Source organism: Papaver somniferum, chromosome 9 (assembly GCF_003573695.1).
Source record: "Papaver somniferum cultivar HN1 chromosome 9, ASM357369v1, whole genome shotgun sequence".
Taxonomy (NCBI): Eukaryota; Viridiplantae; Streptophyta; class Magnoliopsida; order Ranunculales; family Papaveraceae; genus Papaver; species Papaver somniferum.
In genome coordinates this window covers 22,735,259-22,751,097 of record NC_039366.1, presented here as the reverse complement: position 1 = coordinate 22,751,097, position 15,839 = coordinate 22,735,259, and the positions used below count along the sequence as shown (strand labels likewise).

At 36.5% G+C, this 15,839-nt stretch overlaps 2 protein-coding genes and 1 long non-coding RNA gene across 3 annotated transcripts; 1 reads left to right on the top strand and 2 right to left on the bottom strand.

Annotated features, from left to right (window-relative positions):
* Positions 1-1,939: 1,939 nt before the first annotated feature.
* LOC113311568 (BTB/POZ domain-containing protein At1g01640-like) lies at positions 1,940-2,711 on the bottom strand. Its single transcript, XM_026560395.1, has 3 exons — positions 2,511-2,711; positions 2,215-2,355; positions 1,940-2,116 (listed from the first exon to the last, which is right to left on the bottom strand). Exons 1-3 carry the CDS (start codon positions 2,709-2,711, stop codon positions 1,940-1,942), a joined length of 519 nt encoding a protein of 172 aa, XP_026416180.1.
* Positions 2,712-4,267: 1,556 nt separating this feature from the next.
* Positions 4,268-5,162, top strand: LOC113309979. Its single transcript, XR_003340844.1, has 4 exons — positions 4,268-4,328; positions 4,429-4,457; positions 4,596-4,627; positions 5,132-5,162. It is a non-coding gene; the product is annotated as an uncharacterized LOC113309979 (long non-coding RNA).
* Positions 5,163-14,509: 9,347 nt separating this feature from the next.
* Positions 14,510-15,184, bottom strand: LOC113311567 (BTB/POZ domain-containing protein At3g56230-like). Its single transcript, XM_026560393.1, has 2 exons — positions 15,065-15,184; positions 14,510-14,971 (listed from the first exon to the last, which is right to left on the bottom strand). The coding sequence occupies exons 1-2, from the start codon at positions 15,182-15,184 to the stop codon at positions 14,510-14,512; spliced, it is 582 nt and encodes a 193-aa protein (XP_026416178.1).
* Positions 15,185-15,839: the final 655 nt, after the last annotated feature.

Sequence of the window (15,839 nt, the reverse complement as noted above, 5' to 3'; positions counted from 1 at the left end):
TAAAGACCACAACTTATTTTGAGCCCTAGATCTTCTAAGGCCCCTTAGGTTCCAAAAAATTACTTTCATTGTAAAGGTTGGAGTTGTGCCCCTCTTACTTTGATTCTTTCTAAAATTATATTTAGCAGGAACTTATTGAGAATTTACCTTAGGAACTGCATTTATTGAAACATTTGTAAAAGTAGTTGGTTTAGCTGCAGCTGGTTTCTAAATTATCTTGGAACAAGAAGTAGTTGGAACCCTTTCTTCTGATACAGTGCCATCCTTACCATTGATATATTTTATTACACTCTTATCTAAAGAGTTATCTTCAACAATTTGTAATACCTTTGCTGGAGTTACAATTTCCTTGTCATCATGAATAGGACTAGTGTCTTCAATATTCTAAATTGGAAGAGAACCACGCATACCAGTAGTAATCTCAATATTATTAGGTTGTTGAAAAATAGTTGGTGGTTGTAGAATTTGAGATGGGGGAAGACAGATATCAAACTTTTCACTTATTGGAATACCCTGCATTTGATTACCAGTACTCTGTGAAGAATTAACTGGAGCAGAAGTAGAAGGAGTAGATCCCTTTCCAGCACCTTGACTATTCATTGGTGAGGAACTAAAAAGAGAGTTCCTATTGTTTTGTTGATTGCTTGTTTCTTGAGATACTTGCTTAACTCTGCATTCAGATTGAAAATGACCAACAATTTTACAATTGTGGCAGAATTTAGGTAAATTGGTAAGTAAAACTTCCTGCATAAATCCTCCAAATTTTGTTTTGATCCAAAGTTTGTGTGGTACCTTCCTTGCTAAATCAATATTGACTAAAACTTTTGCATATAAACCATTTTCAAAATTTAGTGTAGCTTCATCCACATAATTAACAGGAGTTCCCAAGGCTTTGCAGATGGTGAATAAGGTTTGTTCATCCCAATACTCTAAGCTCAACCCAGGGAGATGAATCCAAATATTTGCACAAGAAGTACGATGATTTTCTGGTCGGAAATCAGGAATCCAATTTCTAATCCATAACTCTTGATTATGAATTTCCCATTTACCAGCTTTAATATAGCTTTGATCTTGTTTATTATCAAGTTTGATAGTAAAGAATCCTCTCCCCAGAGGATTCATTTACATTGCCCTACCAATTTCCATTGACCTTTTAGATCCAAAACAACTTCAGAAAATTTTAAACGAACTAAATCAAGTCTCCCAATTAAGGAGTATTTCCAAACAACATATCTATCATCAGTACCTTTAACAAGATCTATGGAAGGACTTTCCTCAACAGGATTATTAAGATCAACAGAATGATTTGAATCGATATTTAAAAAACCCATTTCTGGATTTGAAATTTCTTCCATGAAAATTAATGAAAACTACCTGAATTAAAGAATGAACCCTAGCAACTGACGAAGAAATAAACATTAATCATTAGAATTTAGATTGTAGTCACCTGAATTAATGATGAAGAAAACTGAAATCGAAACCGAGAATGAAGAAAAAAAGTGAGTTGGTCGCCGATCCTCATAGCTCAAACTCAGACCGAGTTCCCAGAGGAATTTTTTTCAATTCAAGATTCAAAGTACTTTTAGTTATAATTTTAACTCCAACAGCCATTGTATCTACTGCAATTAAAAAGAGTTTCACTTGAACAAATCTTGCACCTCATTTCATATTTTCTTCTCGCTGGAATAAGTGAGAGCGACCCTGGTGATCTGCACCGCTAGGTGTGGATTCCTTTTTGTAAATTCCTCGAAACTAGGTGGGAGAACTATTTCCTTGTACTGTTGTACTATTAGTTTCAAGGCAGCAACTTTTATTGTGTCGTTCGAGACAAAATCCGAGATTTCTAATATTTTGAGTGCATTCGCCGAATTTAATAGTTTAACAAGCTGTTGCTCTGAAAACTTTTGCAGATGCAAAATTTCATACTTATTGGCTGCTTTTAATAGGGAGCAACAATGTTTCTGAAACTTTCTGTAGGCAAGTCTCCACGGTAAAGAAACTCCAAAAAGGTGTCAAGTTCTTCATGATTGAACTCTGGGAGATTGATAAAGTCTTCTGGTGCAGCTTTGCCCGAATCCGATTTTAGCATGTTTTTCAATATTTCAGATCTTGTTGCCTACAATGTTTACACAAAGAAATAAATAACATCATGTCCGCCGTTTCTAGGAATAAATAATCTATATATCTAAAATTGATAAAAAATAATGGCCTAACCAGCAAAATTCTATGAGACCCTATAGAAGGACCACTGCTAGGCTTCACTTGAATATCTGAGGGAATTCCCTTCCTAAATGCGTCAGCTAAGTCGCTATGAAAACCTTCTCTGTCCTCCATCTCTTCAACCAATCTTCCCCCCTAAGAAAACCCAACCGTCAACATGTTAGAAACATAATTTGTCAACATCGTGCATAAAAAGTATCAGCATAGCAAAAGAACAAGTGCGAGAGATAATTTTTTGTATTCTTGTTCATATACTCGTATATATACAGCCTTAAACAGTTGATGCTTACCCAATTGGTATCTGCTGGATAGGATATGGATTTTTCCTGTAGGTCGTTGTTTATAAAGTTCACTATCTTAAGTACTTCCTCATAGCAACGGTTACATACTGCAACTCCTTCGTGTTGTAAAGATCCAGGGTGATAACAATGTCCATCGTAGACGGCGTTATAAAAGTGAACTGTATTCTTTTTACAAAAAGAACAAGGCATTCTTGCTCCTCAGCCGAGAGACCAAGAAAAAATGGATAACCTGAAAAAGTGATTTATCAGCTTCAATTACAAACCCTGTTGATAAAGTGATCTGTATACATATAAACATAATACACATATATGCATGAGGTGGATTACAATGGTGATCGTGAGCATGTGGCTGCTCATTTATGCAACTCGGTATTCCTTGATTGTTAAAGAGATTGAAACTTGTAAAGCATATCACAACATGTGCCTGTTGGCCTCTTTTGAATGCAAAAACGGAAATCAAAATCCGTAGAATAAATGGATCTTTGCAATCGACAACGTCAATCGTAAAAGCATAGAAAAAGATAAAATCAGAAATACCTCAATACAATCCCTTTGGGCTCTAGCTCTTATTCTCTTTACCGCCGGATGATATTAGTTTACCCTAGGTAGCTATTTCTTTTTAGAGTTCAATATTTATATCCTTTCTTCTGGGAACTAGGGTTCAGATCAACGGTTAATAGTCAATCTAGGTTTCAATATTAATACCAAGTACGTACTAAGTTATTTCTCTCAACCCGCCGGAGGAAAAATTGCATCCAGGGAGCGCAGCAGGCATCCACAATTAGCTCAAATCTATCGAAAAAAGATGCTTTCTTCATGTGATAGTCAGATTTTGGGAAGACTACTGGATAGGTATTGGTAATGATTAGTTTCCTTTTTCCCTGAATATACTTAGTTGTTTCCACCTAAGGCTGGACTATTCAGGGATGCACGCAAACTTTGCTTCAAGGATATGCCTGGTGGAACGTGTGCCTAGACAGATAGTTATCTAAACGCCAAATGTGGGAGGTATGTTCCATCCATGACTAATTTGCTAATTTGCTTGAGGACTGCAGTGTGGGTTCTGGCCTGGACTCTTGAATGGAACATTGACAATTCTAGTATTTTCTCGGTTAAGTGGTGCTATGATAAACTAGAGAATAATCACATTCCTACCAACTCGGAGCTAAGCAGCTAAGTCGTGTTATGATAAACTCACTAGTGGATAATTGGTTTTTTACCACTTCCTGGGCTTTTCAAAACAACTGTTATTGGGATGAAGTACTTACCCATGCTGTCATTCACAGTTGTTTATAAAAATAAATAAAAAGAAATTAAACTTGTTGCAATATCAGTTGTTTTATAGAGGCGAATTTTTGGTGATCTTTGGTAGCTTTTGTCTGAGTTGTAAAACGACTGTGAGGAAAAGAAGATTGATGCATGTTTTTGGCGGGATTTTTCGCGCCAGAAGCAATGGTTAGATGATGAGCCTAAATGGATCAACGGTGACAGATGAGAATCCTCGTTTCTATCGCCTCTATATATCTCTTCTCTCTCATCTTTATCTTTTACGTTTCTGTCACTTGTTCTTACAAAAACTCAGAGACAAAAAGAAAAATCAAAGACAGAAAAATGATTTCAGATTGAAAAAAACCTTGACTAACAAGTGATTCAAAACCCTATTTCTCTTCTATATCCGTAAACCCCTGTTCTCAAAACCCTATTTTTGTTCTGTGTCTATAAACCCCTTTATCAAACCCTAGATCTCTTCGTATCTTCAAAATCCCTTTTCTTCATAACCCTATTTTCGATTTCAATTCTCATCAGGTAAAGTTATGGTTTTAGAAAGTCAATTTTTTTGTTTTGTTTTCAATTTCTTTGATGTTAGGTTTGAATCTAATTTTTGTGTTTTTTTTTTTGAATGTAGAAGTCCTTCAGGTGCAGATTAATCTTCAGGTATAACAACTCCTTCACTTTGATTCTATTTGATTTGAATTTGGTAGAGGTTAATTTCGTGATAGATTGTCCAGTTCCTGTCTTCAATTTCTCTGTTAGGTTTTTAATTGAAGTTCCTTTGTTTTTAGTGTTGTGTAGAAGAGGTGCAGTAATTTCTCAAAGATCTTCAGGTATAACATCTCGATCAAAGATTTATTTTAATTTTTCTATGGTTTCAGAATCTTGAATAGCTTTTCATACTTTACTTTGATTCGTGTTTAGTGTGTTATCATGATGTTCTTATAGTTGAATTATGATCTTTTTCATGTTTTTACAGTTGGCTTTTGATTTTGTGACGAAACCTCATGTTCTACTTTGAGGTAGCTGTGCTCAAGTTATGAAATTGTGTTTGTATAGCATGGATTAATTTATATTGGTGTTCTTCTTCATTCTATCATGATTTGTTACGATTTAGTTGCACAGATAGAAAGATTATTTGCAGATGTGTAAGAAGTGATTGTTTGTAGTTTAGTTTTGTACTTAATATGCTTTTGATAAGTTGCTTTGAACCACTGTTGCATTGTTTAAATGTATATCGTTAGATATCAATCTCTTACATGTAGGTTTTGTGTCATGATATTGTGTACCACTGCTGCAGTTTTTGTATTGTTGCTTATTATGGGTTTTTTGATCAGATAATATGGCTAGGGGACCTAGAAGTAGCAGAATATCTCTTCGGTCTGGAACTCCTACCACAAATCAACCTACATGGATTCCTTTGGTTGATACACGAAGGTCTCCATCTACTAATGGTTCAGACAGTCATGGAAGAAGTCCGAATCCAAGTGGAGGGTCTGGGTCTCATCCATCGTCTCAGGGTGAACATTATCCTAGTGGAGGTTCAGAGCCGTGGCATGAGGCTCTATGTCAGACAAATAGTGATAGTAAACCTGAAATTAGTGAAGAAAGCATGATTGGTAATGTAGCTGTTTTATCTTACTTCCCTAAATATGTTACTTATTTCAAGTTTTCTTAGAAACTTTAATGACTTTGTATTGTTTTGTATAGGTGATGATCAGCGTCTGCCAATTGATTTCAATGACATAGGCCAACCTATAGGACCTACCAAAAAGACGTATGCCACCAAGCTGGGGAAAATAACCAGAAATCTCGTCCCACCATCTATTAAAAGTTGGAAGCAAGTTCCTGTGCCATTGAAGGAAGAAATCTGGAGGAGTCTCTCCAATGCATACATGGTTCCTGAATATATCAAGGCCAAAGCTTTGAAAATGGCAAATCTGTTATGGAAGAATGCCAAGACTGAACTAAAGGCGATATGTGATGACTGTTCCAGTGTTGCTGAAATGAGAAAAAGGATACCCAAAAATTTGAAAAAAGAGGACTGGGATGCCTTCGTTGATATTGTGAGTAAAGGCGAAGATAAGGAGGTTAGGGAAAGAATGAAGAGAGCAAGGTCAAAGCTAAAAGATGCAAACAGTACCGGTAGGCGTGGTATTGCACAACGCCGACATGAAATGGAACAAGCAAGTCCTACTGGTAAGGTATTAAGGGTTGACCTGTACCTGGCTACACATGTGTACCAAGAAATGTCTGAAGAGGACCGTCTACAGTTCGATCCCCTATCTTATGAAGTAACATCAAGAGATTATGTTGTAAGTTTTATGTTCAATGAATAAATTAGATTCACTAGTTCCACTATTTGTTATCGTCTTACGCATAATGTTGGTTATATTGTGTAGCAAAAGGTGATGGAGTTGAATGAAACAGATGAGTTTAGAGGCGAGACTGATCTAGATAAGGATGCAGTTGCGAAGGTGGGTTGAGCTGATTATATATTGTTGTTTTGGAGATGAATTTATATTGCTGTATCGTATAATAAAATTGTTACTAACTAATTTTATATATCTGATGATAGGTACTTGGTCGTGATGGAAGGGGTGTTGTTCGAGGCTTTGGAGGTGGGGTCTCAAAGACTGAGTTACGTGCATCTGCAGTTAGTAGAGAGCTGTTGCGTAAGGAGAAATTGAAGACTGCTGCTGTAGAAAATCGTGTCCGTAATCTTGAGGATACTGTTGAGGAGCTAAGATCCTTAAGTGTCAGCCCTGGCACCAACAGTTCTAATAATACTCAGGTCATATATTCTTAGCACCTTTAGTTAGCACTAGAAAACAATGAATGAACATCGGTCTGAATTTAACTAAAATGATTAACTTAAAACAATTAGTTTGGATTGTTTCTTATTATTGGATGTTTTTCTGTTTATAGCCAATGAATGTGGATGGTCAAAGAGTCCAGTATGTTGTATTAAGGAATATGCGCAAGGGTGCAGTTACATTCGGACGTATTGATAGGAGTGCTGATGAAAATGATGATTTTTATTTTCTCGTCCTCATTGATGAAGTAGTGATACACACTGAGCCGCTCTGCGTTGGAGAAGGAACTCTTTCTAGTGTGAAACATGGTGACAAGATTTTGTGGCCCAAGCACTCTGTTGGACCTTGGCCAGTAGTACTTGATGCAAATTTTTGAAGTTGAAAGTTTCTGGTAGTTTAGTGAATATTTTGGAGATTTTTGGGACTTTTTGGGGTATACAAAGGGATGTTGTGAAGTATATGGGGAACATGTAACTATCTTGAAGAAATATATGGATATGGTGTAAGTATTTTGGGACAGTTGATACGGTGCGAGTATTTTGGGATCTAACTTGTGGTTTTGAGTCTATTCTCTTCTTTTGTAGTCTCTTCTCTTCTTTTGTAAAGAAGAAATTCAAAACTCAATCTTAATTATCGGATAATTTACAAGTTTAATGGTTTATTATGTAGCTTCAGCAGGTTTTATAGCCCTGCTATTATCTAATGAAATATTCTGATGGTCACTTATAAATTGTTCAATGTCAGGAACTTCTGTAAATGTGCTTGTACTTTAAATTGCAGTTTTCAGATTATAAGTTACTGAAAATCCAGTAGTTGCAGTTTGTATTTAAGTTTGACTTGTAGATTACAAATGCATTCATATATCAATTTCAGTGCCTGCTGTTTATAAATTACTGAAATCCAGTAGTTGCAGTTTGTATCTTAGTTTGGCTTTGTAGATTACAGATCCCATTATTTGTAGTATGTCTAGTGATCTCAAAATTTGAGTATCAGATAGACTGATTGTAGTTGGACATTATAAATTTAGATAGAAAATTCTCAAACTTAAAGTGATTGTAGTTGTTCATTGTAACTATGAGCTTTAGTTTCTTCTTAATGTGAAACTACAATCAGTCTTAAGGTGTTGGCCAATTTCAGTTACGATTAGGTACTAGCCAATTTCAGTTGCAATCAATTTGACAATTTCCCCAACATGATCCGATATCATCCCACATGGAAAGGAGATTCAGCCCAGTCAGGTGATGCTGAGTCATCTGACTCAAGTTAGACTATTATAGTCATAGTCAGGTTTTGAAAAAAATCTGTAAAGAAAAACTAGACCTTATCTCGTATTTCATTCTCATCTGAGAAACATTTTCTTCTCATTCTCTCATAGATTTTGAAGATAATCAACGACACCTACTTGAGAGAAATTTATTAGGGTTGCGTATTTACTAGTCAGGTTCTGATTTCAGAGGATTTATGAAGGCTCAACAACTCAGAGCACAGTATCAAATCTCAAATCTCCTGCTCTTACATTAGAGTATGTACTTGAGTTCAAGATTATTAGGGCATCTACTTAGTTCAACTTTATAATTAGTTATAGATTAATTGATTTCTATTTCAGTTGGAAACCCTTGTTAAATTTTGAGTTAATTAGGTATTTGAACTGATTTTATGTTTCTTAAATTTGGGGGTTCTGTCAAATTAAAATTGTTCTTTTACTTCTCCTCTCTTTGCCAGTTCATGGCTAGGATAATATGAGCGGAATTCTTAGGATGATTTAGATCCTGCTTCTATGTATCCTGTTTTTAGGTTAAAACTACTCCACTAGGTGAAAATAGATTTATAATTCTTAATTGATTTCACTTGGAAACCCTTGCTAAATTCTGAGTTAATTAGGCTTTTGAACTAATTTTATATGTTTCTTAAATATTGGGGTTCTTTCAAATTAAATAATCTGACTAGAATTTGTATTTGTATATGTCACTGGGTTCTGCTTTATGTTCTTTTCTTAATATCTTGTTCAATTACAGTAATAGAACTGATTGCTTTTTTCATTTATTTGTAGATGTCAGGACGTCGTATAAATCCTCCTTGTAAAGAATGGTTCACTGCACGTAAGGGTTCACCGAGGTTTATTGAAGGTGTTAAATCTTCCATTCAATTTACAGCTGACAGTCTTGGGGAAAATATAAATCAATTTCATTGTCCTTGCATGAAATGTCAGAATTATAATAGTCGTCCAAAAACTCTTGATGAAATACATGGGGATATTCTTGATCATGGGTTCGATGTGACATACCGAACGTGGATCCATCATGGTGAGAAACCTCGTGAGAATAATTCCACTGTTAGAGCTTCCGCGTTACCCACTAATAATGTTGTGAGTGAAGCTTCTTTTCCGAGAATGGTTGACTTGTTCTTAGACACACTAGGTCGCACTGAGCTTGGTAACCATGAAAATGGTGCTATTGATGAAGATGGTTCAAATGTTAATATTGAAGATGGTTTTGGTGCTAATGTAGAAGGTGGTGCTGGTGCTAGTGTTGAAGATGGTGTCGATGCCGGTTTAAGAAAGAGGATGTTGGATGCATTACAACCCATGTATCCAGATTGTGGTGGTGAACATACAAAACTGTCGACAGTGATTGAGTTGCTTAGTTTGAAAGCAAGGTATCAGTGTTCCAATGTTTTTTTTACAGAATTATTAAAATTTATGAAAACTATTATATCGGAAGGGAACATGTTACCATCTACATGTGCTAAATCTAAGGGTATGCTCAATCCATTTAACTTGCCGGTCGAGATTATCCATGCTTGCTCTAATGATTTTATACTTTATCGAAAGGAGTATGCTGATTATGAAGAGTGTCCTAAATGTCATGCAAGTAGATGGCAAGTACCTCCTGAAGGGAGTGATCAAAATGCTAGAAAAGTGCCAGTGAAGAAACTAAGGTTTTTCCCAATTACTGAAAGGTTACAGCGTTGGTATGGTACTCCGTGGATTGCTGAGCAGATGTACTATCACTCTAATGTTGAAGAAAGTATTACACACATGCGACATCCTGTGGATTCTTCTTCTTGGAAGTCAATTCATAGGAAGTGGCCTGAGTTTGCTGCTGAGAAACGTAATGTGTGTCTAGGACTAGCCACTGATGGTTTTAATCCTTTTGGAATGATGACTACACACAGTACTTGACCCATCATGGTTTTTCCTTTTAACCTTCCCCCATCAGTATGCACGTCAAAATATTTTACACTGTTAGCACTACTTATTCCTGGTCCAAGTGGTCCCAATGGAAACATTGATGTTTATTTGCAGCCCTTAATTGATGAGTTAATTGAGTTATGGTTAAAAGGAAAGCTAACGTATGATGCGCACACAAAGACTTCCTTTACAATGAAAGCAATTTTAATGTGGTGTATACATGACTATCCGGCTTATGCGTATATGTCTGGTCTGCGAACATCTGGAAAATTTGGTTGTCCTGCATGTGGTGAAGATACTGAGGCTCTGAGGCTGAAATGGGGTAATAATTTTGCATACATGGGTCATAGAAGATTTTTAAGAGATCGGTCTCACCCTTACAGACGTGAAACCGACAAGTTCAATGGATTTAAGGAAGATAGGGGTGCACCAATTCGTTTGAGTGGCGTTGAATTGTTTGATAGGAAAGCAACAACAAACAAGGAATTCGGGAAGATGGCAAAGCGGTCACTAGTTGATTCTCCGTATTCGAAGAGATCAACTCTATACAATCTGCCATATTGGAAGGTAAGTGAATATGTGGTTATTTTCCAGCATTTGCTAACTTTAATCATTATGTTCTTGTTATTTATAAGTGTTGCTAACTTAGTTAATCTTAACTTTAGTTTCTGCAACTTCGTCATAATGTGGATGTGATGCATGTAGAAAAGAACTTTGCAGAGAACATGTTTGGGACTTTCATGAACCACAAGTATAAGTCTAAGGATGGGGATCTAGCGTGCAAGTATTTGGAACTGCTAAACTTAAAACCTGACTTGTGGTTGACGGAAACAAATGGTAAAGTAGAACGCCCCCCAGCTCCTTATTGCTTGCCTAAGAATGAAAAAGAACTAGTCTGTAAAACTTTTAGCAAACTGAAAGTTCCTATTGGTTATAATGGAAACTGGTAAAAGAAAGTGGATATGAAAGAGTTACAATTTAAGTGTTTGAAATCCCACGACTACCACATGCTTATGCAGGGTTTGATGCCAATTTTTCTAATGTATTGTTTCAAAGATCATAAGCTTTTGCGTGAGGCAATACGTCAATTGTCATTGTTTTTCAAAGTTCTTTGTTCTAAGGTTATTGATCGTGAAGCGCTTCGTCTAATGCACGAACGTGTTGTGGAGTCTTTATGTGTGTTTGATATGTACTTCCCACCGGCTTTTTTTGTTACGATGACTCATCTTGTCGTACATTTGGCCGAAGAGGCACTAATATTGGGACCAGTTCAATTTAGGTGGATGTACCCTTTTGAGAGGTATACTTCTTTAATTGTTGATACTTTAAGTTTCTTTATTACTTTATGAACTTATATATACCTTACATATATAATCGTGTTACTAATTGCATGTGCAGGATGATGAGAACCTACAAGGTTTATGGTCGGAACAAAAACTATATTGAAGGGTCTATAACTGCACAATATGAGGTCGATGAAGGAGCGCGCCATTGGATGGAGTTCATTCCTGAGGGTAAGCAAAAGTCTTATAAGTGTCATGGAAAGATAACATTGCACGGTGAGGTTTACGAAGGTCAAGAACCGCCTAATTCACAAGGAAAACCATACCAATTAACTTTCTTACAACATCAACAAGTTCGTCTTTGGGTATTGAGACATTCAGAAGAAAATACATAATGGGAAGAGTAAGTAGAATCCTTAAATTTGTCTCTGAACAATTTCTTTACACCATTTTGACCATATAATTTGTATAGTGTGAAGTAACCCTGTCATGTATAATTGTCTTTATTGTTTCACAGGAAATACAAGGCATACAGTAATACTATTAACCGAAGATCAAGGAGCAAGCGTCAGGATTACATTCCCTGGTTAAGAGATCAACTTCTAGGAACTCCCATGACAGATTTCATAGGCTCGTACTTGGCCATTCCTTCAAGACAGTTTCCTATAGAGCGTATTCGGTGAATGGTTATCTGTTTTATACAGCTGAGGCAGAGCAATATATGACTACACAAAACAGTGGAGTGACCATGGATTCCTTCACCAGCATTAGAGCAAGCGCCAAAGATACCAACTTGGTGGGCGATGCTACTTCTTACTTTGGCATTATGAAAAAGATACTTGAACTCGATTATGAAGATTTCACATAAGTTGGTTTTCTCTGTGATTGGGTCCGGGTCGAAGAAAAAACAACTGGATCATATGTGGATGCATAGACAAACTCGGGTTCGTCAACTTCGAAAAGTTTAAGAGAAGCTCTAAAGAAGTTGACGAACCCTTCATCCATGCTTCTCAAGCTTCCCAAGTCTTTTATTGCGCTGATGAGACTAGAAAGCATTGGCATCTTGTATTAGAATCTCCCAAGAGATCCGGCCTAAAGGTGAATGCTTATGAAGATCCATATGTGTTTGCTGCATCCATGAATCAACCTTCTTTCTTCAACATCTTTAGATGACGACGAGTATTGGATGGAGATTAGGTAATATCTCTCGACTGAATGCTTGAATGCTTGCATCCCTTATACTTGTTTATATGATTTCAACCTGCTACCTTGATTGAAGTTATTTTTTGAGTCTGTGTATACTTGTTCCAACAAAGAAAAGAAAGATGTCCATGTAGTTTCTTACTTTCTGGTCCTTTAACTGGTAATTAACATTTTCATTCATTTGTTTCATTATTTGTGAAAGCTTTACATCTTCAATTACTTTGGTGAGTGACCATCAGATCTGTTGTTGTATAACTTAGTTGCACTTGTTTTTGCAGAGTGAAGGTGGTGCAGCTGTCTGGGTTCCTGCACCAGGGAGAGAGATTTCTGGAATACAGGCTGGTTCTTTCTACAACCTGCCGCAGGGACAACACATAGCATTTGCTCCATCTCAAACTGGGCATCCAGCCTTTGCTGGGATATATCACCCAACATAGACAATGGGAGGAGCACCTGTTCACCCTTTGCTTCAGCAGTCTCAAACCATGGCTGGAGCTGTTGAAATGGTAGGACCTCCTGCAGGTGTTTATCAGCAGCAGCCTCAATGCACACAGGTGAATTGGACCAATACTTACTGAAATAGAAAGAAGTTCCGTTATATTTTTTGAGTTCAGAATGCTCAAGTATAATTATAACTTAGAATGGTGTGAATTCAGTACCCATGTAGAACTTTTCGTGGTTTTTGACCTAACTATCAGCTCGATTAATATAAATCGAGTTACTGTTGTAAACATATTTTGAATTTGGATTGAATGGTGAATGTTTTGTTATCAAATGAGCATCTATTAAAGTTCAGTTTAGTGAATTTCAAACTTTATGCCAGTCAGAAATGTGAATCAGATTTTATAAATTGTAATAAATTTCAAATTTCAGGCCAGTCAGATGAAAGCCTAATCAGACTGGGATTCAGACGAATCAGACTTTTAAAAAGTATTAAGCCTATATAAACTACTTCTGGAAACAGGCGATTAACTTTTATATTTTCTAATTTAAAACTTTAGAAACCACTGTTAATGTCAGTGTTATCAATTGACTGTCATCGAGAGTAGTATTTTTAAAGATATCAACTTCTGTGAGACACAGTCGTTTTGGGAAAAACCACTAATATATTACAATTGATGATCACAGTCGTTTTTGATGATATTACCTCTTGTATAGCCGGTGGTTTAACTTCCATTTTTCACTAGTGACTAGAGGATAATGAAATTCCTATCAACTCACATCTAAGCGTCTGTTCGAGATACGTAGGTTTCTTCCTTTGGTTTATCATAAGAAACTTACCACAATGGAAACTCTTCATATAAAAAGAATGCTAATAGTTAATGGGTGCTTGCTCTGTGTTAAAGAAGGAAATTAAAGAAGGAAAACCCGTTGAACACTTTTCATTACCTTTTCTCGGCTAAATGATGGAGTTATTCAAGGTGTAAGGGGTCTCATAGGACCTTTTGAAAAATGCATCGACTTGATAATCATGGGGCTGGCGGGTTCAACTTCAACATCCAGAAATCTTTGTGGCATGTCTTACTGGCTTCCATCTGGTGCTGGTCAATACAGAAGTGCGTGTAGAAACTAGATATATTTCGAAGATGAAGGATGGAAGTGCAAACCACAAGGCAGACCATTCAACAACCATTTACCAAGTTATGATTCAAGATTATCTTTTTAACTCCTCTGTATTCTCTTTGGCGGCCACTTTTTGTGTCCTTGCTGTTTTTAATCTATTTTTCCCTTTCAGGGTCAAAAAACAAAGATTCTGAAGATCTAAAGGGACCAGTTTGGACTTAGAGATGACTAATTGTTACACTCCTTAGTACTATTAGTTAGTTTCCTCTTTTGGGTGGGTTCTTGGGTTCTCAGAGTTGCTACGTGCCGTCGTCTCTCTGCTGGGTTTGTAAGCTTCTTTGGCCTTGCTTTGCTTACCCCTGGTAAGCATTTCAATAGATAGTAAGCTTTTTTGGCCTTGCTTTGCTTACCCCTGATAAGCATTTCAATAGATAGAATTCTTACATTTGACGATCAAAAATAAATAAATAAAAATCGCATTTAACATGCATTCTACTTGTATTAAAATTTACTGCTCCAAAAAATGAATTTTCAGTATCAAGATTAATGTTAAAAGTACCTTTGTCAACTCCAGAAAAACTTTATGTCCTATTTTCAACTCCAACACCCATTGTATCAACTGCAATTAAAACCGAGTTAACCTTGAGCACATCTTGCTCTTCATTTCATGTTAATTCTCTTCTCTCTGGAATGAGTAACAGCGGCCCTGGTGGTCTGTATCATCAAACCTGAGTTCTTTTTTGCAAACTCTTCGAAACTAGGTGTGAGAGATATTTCTTCGAACTGTTGCACTATTAGTTTCAAGGCAGCAAGTTTTATTTTCTCGTTCGAGACAACATCCGAGATTTCTAATATTTCGAGTGCATTCGCCGAGTTTAATACTTTAACAAGCTGTTGCTCAGAAAACTTTTGCAAATGCAAAATATCATATTTATCGGCTGCTTTTAACAGGGAGAAACAATGTTTCTGAAACTTTTCTGTAGGCAAGTCTCCATGGTAAAGGAACTCCAAAAAGGTTTCAAGTTCTTCATGATTGAAATCCGGGAGATTGATGTACTCTTCTGGTGCAATCTTGCACGAATCCGATTCTAGCATGTTCTTCAATATTATAGATCTTGTTGCCTACAATGTTTACATAAAGAAATAAAAAGCATCACGTCCATGGTTTCAAGGAATAATCTGTATTACTAAAACTGATAAAGAAAATGGTCTAACCAGCAAAATTCTATAAGCCCGTATAGAAGGACCACTGCTAGGCTTCACTTGAATATCTGAGTACATTCCCTTCCTAAATGCGTCAGCTAAGTCGCTATGAAAACTTTCTCTGTCTTCCATCACTTTAACCCATCTTCCCCCCCTAAGAAAACCCGACCGGCAACACGTTAACGTAATTTGTGAACATCATACATAAAAATTATCAACATAGCAGAAGAACAAGTGCGAGAGAATTTAAGTTAAATTGTTCATATATTCTATGCAGCCTAAAAAAGTTGATGCTTACCCAATTGGTATCTGCTGGACAGGATATGGATTTTTCCTGTTGGTCGTTGTATACAAAGTTCATTATCTTATTGACTTCTCCATAGCAACCGTTACATAGTAAAAATCCTTCGGCTTGTCCAAGTCCAGGGTGATGATAAGTAAGTCCATCGTAGATGGCGCAAGGGTTATAAAAATGAACTGTATTCTTTTTACAAAAATGACAAGGCATTTTTGCTCCTCAGCAGAGACAACAAGAACAAGAAAAAATGGGTAACCTGAAAAAGTGATTTATCAGCTTCAATTACATACGCATTATACCCCATTACCCGTTAATAAAGTGATCTGACATGCATAATAATATGTATATGCATGGGGTGGAATACATTGGTGAAGTGGGCATGTGGCTGCTCATTTATGCAACTCGGTATTCCTTGATTGTTAAATAGATTGAGATTTGTGAAGCATAACTCAACATGTGCCTACTGGCTTTTGAATGCACAAACGGAAA

What these genes read in the sequence shown, in the direction of transcription:
- LOC113311568 (XM_026560395.1), bottom strand. Translation starts at nt 2,711, where the DNA reads ATGCCTTGTTCTTTTTGTAAAAAGAATACAGTTCACTTTTATAACGCC. An exon ending in ATCCAGCAGATACCAATTGG is followed by an intron (nt 2,356 to 2,510) that starts GTAAGCATCAAC and finishes GGGTTTTCTTAG; the next exon opens with GGGGGAAGATTGGTTGAAGA. An exon ending in GGTCTCATAGAATTTTGCTG is followed by an intron (nt 2,117 to 2,214) that starts GTTAGGCCATTA and finishes TAAACATTGTAG; the next exon opens with GCAACAAGATCTGAAATATT.
- LOC113311567 (XM_026560393.1), bottom strand. Translation starts at nt 15,184, where the DNA reads ATGGAAGACAGAGAAAGTTTTCATAGCGACTTAGCTGACGCATTTAGG. An exon ending in GGGCTTATAGAATTTTGCTG is followed by an intron (nt 14,972 to 15,064) that starts GTTAGACCATTT and finishes TAAACATTGTAG; the next exon opens with GCAACAAGATCTATAATATT.